The sequence below is a fragment of the Eupeodes corollae genome, chromosome 1, assembly GCF_945859685.1.
Source record: "Eupeodes corollae chromosome 1, idEupCoro1.1, whole genome shotgun sequence".
Taxonomy (NCBI): domain Eukaryota; kingdom Metazoa; phylum Arthropoda; class Insecta; order Diptera; family Syrphidae; genus Eupeodes; species Eupeodes corollae.
Genome location: NC_079147.1, coordinates 97,442,125 through 97,449,546, shown reverse-complemented (window position 1 = coordinate 97,449,546; position 7,422 = coordinate 97,442,125). Strand labels below are relative to the sequence as shown.

Below are 7,422 nucleotides of genomic sequence, written 5' to 3'. Positions count from 1 at the left end.
CATACCACAAGAAAGATAACGTTATTTTTAATACACTCTTCAATTGAAAAAGTCAATTCTTTTTACAAAAAATAAAAAAAAACCCAAGCCAACAGCACATAAAACCAAAGAGAAGTATAGAAAATAGCGGGAAAAAGTAATGAGGGAAACAACTTGGAACAGATGAAATTTGAATCAACATAAGAAGAAAACTACAAATAAAAAATTTAACCATACTGTATTTTATGAACTGTACATACATATCTTGACTGTAAAATAATAACAATTAATTAAATAGCTCATCTGATATTTATATATTTAGATAACGAAATAATCATTTAGTTATATATATATATACATAATTATTTACATAATACATATATCTAACCAAATCTTATTTCATTGATTTAATTTTTGTTTATATATTTCTTTTACTAATTTTTCGTTTGTATTAACACAATGGATGATAATATCTCACCAGTAGATAAATTTAAAATTGCATTGGATCTAATTACCCGAGTCCCCGAATATAGTGGGAATAGGGAACAGCTAATAGAGTTCATTGAAAGGGTGGACAATTTGATTCCGTTATTAAATTCTTTTCCAGCTGAATCTTTATTAATTTTGAAAGGTTATCTTAGGGACAGGATCACTGGTAAAGCCAGAGAAGCTTTCCAAAAAAGAGGTAGAATAACTGAGTGGAATGATTTGAGAACAATTCTTATTGAGGAGTTCGGTGAAAGGGTTAGTAGTGGAGTTTTGATAGATAAAATGCGTTCAGCTAGAGTGAAGACAACAATCGAAAGTTATTACAACGAAATAAATAATTATCTATGTAGGATCAATAATGTTAATTTGCTTCAAAATAATAATGATCAACAAATTATAGCCTCAAATAACCGCATTGCTTTGGAAGCATTCAAACATAGTTTGCCCGAACCCACAAAAACAATAATATTGAGTAGAAATCCTAAGTCACTTCGAGATGCATACAAAATAATATTAGAAACTAACCATCAAGACTATGGTAACATGCAAACAGATAGATTTTCATTACTCTCAAGTTCAAACAAAAGACAGCCAGGAAGTCACTTCGCGAAAGGTTATCCTAGACAAGAACCGGATCAAGGTACAAGAAACTATGGTAGTTCAAATCGAAACCAAAATTTAGAACAGTTTCATAGCCAAAATACCGGATATAACAATTCGTCTCCAAACGTCAATTCTGGTCGATTAAATCGAAATGTTCCCAGTGAATCTCAAAATAATTTCAACAGGCAATTAAGTAGTAATAGTAATAGTAATAGGCAACAGCAAGGTAGTTCTAGACAATTTCAAAACAATAACAATTATAATTCGAGATCTAACCAATCGAGACAATTATCGAATAATAGATCTCTTAATAATGATACAAATCAGAGTAGTTCATTCCCGAATAGGAATCAACCTTCGGATGGTCAAGAACCAATGGACGTTAACAACATAGAAAAAGATTGTCAAAGTGAAGAAAATTTTCTTGTAGAAGCCTCGGAAAATTTCCATCTCCAATAATAGAATTGACTGTTAATGGTCACAAAATTGATTGTTTAATTGATAGCGGTTCAACTATATCTATTTTGGATGAATATTTATTACCTGATATTAAATCTACAAAAATAATTAACCCAATATTTATTAGTACAGTTTTAGGAAAAGGAAATATTTTTTACGAAAAAATTTCAAATGTTCCGAATGAATGGAACCTTAATGCTACCATGTCTTGGAAGCTTATGAACCTAGAACACAAACCATTTAATGCAATAATAGGCTCGAATATTTTAATACCTCTAAAAGCTAAAATTGACTTCAATAACTGCCAGCTCGAGATTAACGATCAAATAATTAAATTTAAAGGATTCGATTGTCCATATTCTTACGAAGAAATAAATATACTAGAGCCTGTAGAAAATCAAGAGACTTGTAATTTAATGAAAAAACTGGACTTATCTAAACTAAATCAGGAAGAGATACAAAATGTCAGGGAATTAGTAAAAAACAATAGTGACTTATTCTTTATACAGGGACAGAAATTGACCAGCATTAATATAACAAAACATGAAATAGTAACAACAACTTCACAGCCTATTTATTCTAGAATTTATAGATTTCCTCAGGTCCATGAAAAAGAAGTTGAGAGTCAGGTGAAAGAGATGTTGAGTCAAGGAATTATAAGGGAAAGCAACAGTCCTTATAATAGCCCCATATGGGTTGTTCCGAAAAAAATTGATAACTCTGGTCAACAAAAATGGAGGCTTGTAGTGGATTATCGGAAATTAAATGAGGTGACTGTTAGCGATAAATTCCCGATTCCAAACATCGAAAATATCTTTGACAAGTTGGGTCGAGCTCAATATTTCAGCACCTTAGACCTGGCAAAAGGCTTTCACCAGATAATGGTCGACGAAAAAGACCAAGCAAAAACCGCATTTTCCACTTCTTTAGGCCATTTTGAATACATCAGAATGCCTTTCGGACTTAAAAATGCCCCTTCAACCTTTCAAAGGTTGATGAATAAAGTGCTGGTGGGCTTAATAAACAGAATCTGTGTCGTATACCTCGACGACATACTTGTCTTTAGTACGAGTTTGGAAGAGCATAAGGTCAATCTTAATAAAGTTTTTAAAAGAATTAGGGAATATAATCTCAAAATCCAGGTTGATAAATGTAGTTTTTTCCAGAAAGAAACGCAATATTTAGGACATATTTTGACGAACAACGGTATTAAGCCTAATCCCGATAAAATTGCGGTGGTAGAAAACCTCAAATTACCGAAGACCCTGAAACAAATAAGGAGCTTCCTAGGTTTAACGGGTTACTACCGTAAATTTATAAAAGATTACGCCAAAGTCGCCCAGCCTATGACGAAGTATCTGAAAAAAAATATGCGCATAGACATTTCAGACAGCCAATATGTAAATGCTTTTGAAAAACTTAAGCAACTCGTTACAAACCACCCTATTCTTCACTATCCTGATTTTCAAAAAAAATTTAAATTGACAACAGATGCCAGTAAATATGCAATCGGTGCCGTCCTAACCCAGGACAACCACCCTATATGTTATACCAGCAGAACCTTGAACAAACACGAATGTATGTACAGTACAATTGAAAAAGAGCTTTTAGCCATCGTTTGGTCAATGGGGTATTTTAGACCATATTTATATGGAGTTGAGTTTGACGTGCTAACCGATCATCAACCAATTAAATGGCTGCATTCAAAAAAGGATTGCAAGGATATTAGTTCAAAACTACAACATTGGCTTTTAAAATTAGGGGAGTATACATTTAAGGTAGACTATATTAAGGGAAAGGACAATAATGTTGCTGATTTTCTGAGCAGGATTAACGCAGATGAAAATGAAATTAACGCAGTAAGCCTTAATGAAAACCATTCAGAAGAGAATTCCCAAAGCGCAGAAATGGGCACAATTCACAGCCAAATTGAAAACCTTGACAATCATATTCCCATAGTTGATACAATTGTAAACAAATATAAAACACAAATTATTCTACTAAATTCAAAAACAATAGAAACGGAAACCATTTTTAAAAACAAAAAAATTTATATTTCAGAATCAGATATCAACAACAAAACAATGATAGATATTTTTAGGAGACTTATAAAAAAAGGTACTACCGGAATTTACACGGAGTTAAATGATCATCTTTATAATCAGGTACAGTTAGCATTGATAGATTTATTTGGAAGCTTTAGGGATATTAGATTCAGGCGATGCTCTCATTTAGCAGAAGATTTAAAAACTGAAGAGGAAGCTGTCAGGTACATTCGAAATGTTCACGAAAAGGAAACAAATCATCGTGGTATAAATGAAAATTTTGAGGTTTTAAGAAATAAAGTATATTTTCCAAAATTAAAAATACTCATTCAAAAATTTATAAACAATTGTTCCATATGTCAGGAAGCGAAATATGACCGCAGCCCAGTAAAAATTAAGTACAATTTAACGGAAACTCCTTTTGATCAAAACGAAATCGTTGGTCTGGATACCTGGACTATGAAAGGACAAAGATTTTTGACAAGTATTGATAGGTTTTCGAAACATGCCATGATAGTTGATCTCGCTGATAGAAATCTTATCACAGTTAGAGAAGCTTTGAGCAAAAGACATGCCTCACTAGGAAAACCCAAGCTTTACATTGCTGACAACGAATTTGACGGATTAGTCATCAGAGATTTCTTAAGGGAAGAAGGCATTGACCTTCATCTCACGAAACCTAACAGCCACACTGGAAACTCTGACATTGAGCGGCTGCATAATACATTAAATGAACAAATAAGAGTAATGGAAATAAACCCAGAATTCAAGGAACGAGGTATGAAAAGCAAATGCTTTAAGGCAGTTGAATTTTATAATAATTCGGTTCATTCAATAACGAAAGAAAAACCCATTAGTTTCATTTTAGGGCAAATTGAATCAAGTAAAACTAAAGTACGGGATCGAATTAAAATTGAAAAAGAACGAAGAATAGAAAAATTAAATAAGGACAGACAAAATGATAGTTTAAGAACAGAAGAACAGGTCTTAATAAAAAATTATAAATCCCTCAGGCATAAGCAAGAACCTAAGTATAAATTACATAAAAACGAAAACTTGCATCCGTGTAACATTAAAAGAAAGTATAAATATACCTAAAAACGAAATATGTAAAAAAAGAACACTTAAAAAAAAAATAATTTTAATTAATAAATTTAAGAAAAATTAAAAAAAAAAAAATCGTTAACAATTATAAAAAAAAATGTATCTAGATTTTCTTTGCGTTAATATACTATTCTTGAATTTGTTATTTTATAAAAATGTATTATAGGTATCTATAGAAACTATACAAAAAATAAAATAATTATTTTTATTGTTATCTATTAGTCGTTATATAAAAATATGTTTTGTTTCAATACAAAAAAAAAATATGTATAATTTCGACTCAGGAGATGTCGAAACATTAGGGGGGAGAAGTTATATCATCACTGTACAGTATACCTATCATATAGTATTATCAATATCTAATACATTTCTTATACTACATTTAATGTTCTCTCATATTTTGTAACGCAAAATAAGTGTAGAGCAACTAACAGCTGATTAATAATCTTTCTTTACAACTTCTCTCGATAAGTTGATATGCAAGAACTGTACTTTGAATTATTATACTAAGCATTATATTTAGTCATAGTTTTTAGTCTTGATTTAAATATTGAAGAATAAAGTTATGTTTCAATCTCATTAAGAAAAAACCTGAGTTCTCATTTTAAATCAACGTATTTCGCGCTGCTTCCATTTTATGGTCAGTTTAATCGACCCAACGTAACTGTGAATATTGAGTGCTACCGTGAGATGTTATCCAACTTTTTGTACCCAAAATGCAATGGCTTGACTTTCATGACATGTGGTTTCAACAAGACGGTGCCACATACCACACAGCACACGCAACAATGGACTCATTGCGAGGCGAGTTCGGTGAACATTTTATTTCACGTTTGGGACCATTCCATTGGCCGCCTAGATCGGTTTTATGTTAAAACTCATGTCTATACAGACAAGCCCGCTTCAACTGATGAATTGGAACACAACATTAAAGCATTCATTCGTGAGATACCGGCTGAAATGTTGGAAAGAGTATGCCAAAATTGGAATAAGCGGATGGACCATTTGAGGCGCAGTCAAGGTCAAATTTTGAATGAAATAATCTTCAAGCACTAAATTATAAGGACCGTACTATCGATTCAAATATAGGTTTTATGCATTTTTCTGAATTGTATGTTTTTTTTTTGAAAAACTTTTCTATAGCTTTTATAAAATCCCCGTTTAGATATTGTGACAAAAACCAACCCCATCAGACTTTGACAGATAGGGAACATATCTCGCTTAAGAGAGCACATTTTATTCTTGTAGGAAAAATTGATTTCGAAATTAATGCTTAAAAGCAAGATGCCGAAGCCAACTCAAACTTTTTTTATAATCACAGTTGAATCAAGGTTATACGTAAGGTATTGTTTACAAGCTTCATAATGTAGATCTTTATTCATCAATCATGTGGCTCTTTCAAATTAACAATTCAAATGTTTAAATTAGTATCTTCAACATTCGAAAGGATATTAATTACATATCTGAAAGGCCTTATCAATAAAAAAATCTTGACTTTTACGAATTTACGAGTATGTTTCCATAAATATTATAAATTGTAATAAAACAAAATTAATAGTACAACGATAATATTATAGCTAGCTTATTGATAACAATATAGCAACATGCAGAAGCAGATATAACAGACACGGGATAAGGTCCATCGTCATCGTCATCGTTCAACTTATTCAACCTTTCGATTGATTTCCCGAAGCGATTTAAATTTAATAAATAAACCATTATCATCTGCAAGGATACGTACACATATTCCGTAATAGCTGTATCATGGATTTCCATAATAAAGGATAGGTTGATACAAGTAGATCTACATAGTAAATTCTATAAAGGTTGGCTTGAGGGCAATGAAGCGTCATCCATCAAATTAACTTGCCCAAGATAAATTTTATGAAAAGGTAGCAGGCTTACTTTCTGACAATTTACCCTGTCGAACATAATACTTTCATTTCATCCAGAGGATGTATCTAGACCTATCCCTACATGTTAAGTATGTATGTATATAGCATCAGGAATGTTTCTATATCTGTGGCGTTAATCTTTTGATCCCATAAAATATATTGCGGATATAGCAATAAACGGTTTATACGTAATACGTTCGTAGCCAAAGATAACTGCCTCTGATTCCCCAATCGACTCCATATTGGATTTGTTTTATCAGGATGTTCGACCATTTTTTCGTCTGTTGCTGATGCTTTTTCTGTTTGTTGTTGTTATGTTTTCCTTGTTTTTGTTTTTCATTTTCTATTTTTCTTTTTCTCTCACTTTTCCAATGTGATGTCCTTCTATAAGGATTTCACTAAACTCTTGTTGTTTTTGTAGTTGAGTTCAATTAAAATATTGCCCAATCCCGTTGGAAGACCAACGGAGGACTGAACTCTTGGTTGGGTCGGATTAAATCCCAAATGATTGTATCCTTGGAAAATAAGTTGATAGTATCATTATAGCCGTACAGAGACAGAGACAGAGACAGAGAGGCAAGGTCGTTAAGTACTCTTAATCGATTGTGTCCTTGTGTTAATCTATTAATTATTGGAATAAATCTTAATGTGTATTGATATTTTACTTGTATTATCTCTGATATTTAGGCAAAAGAAAATATGCATATCATATAATTTAAGGTAGGAATGTATTTAGAGACCAATAAAATATTGTAGAAGTTCATTTCCTGAAAAATAAATTCATTTAAAATTAGTCTATAGTAAGTTTAAGACAGTAGAAGCTGAAATTAGGTTTTTCTTTAATTTTT

At 31.7% G+C, this 7,422-nt stretch overlaps 1 protein-coding gene across 1 annotated transcript; it reads left to right on the top strand.

Moving 5' to 3' along the window:
* The first annotated feature begins 438 nt into the window (after positions 1–438).
* LOC129941864 (probable serine/threonine-protein kinase clkA) lies at positions 439–1,530 on the top strand. Its single transcript, XM_056050630.1, has one exon. It carries the CDS (start codon positions 439–441, stop codon positions 1,528–1,530), a length of 1,092 nt encoding a protein of 363 aa, XP_055906605.1.
* Positions 1,531–7,422: the final 5,892 nt, after the last annotated feature.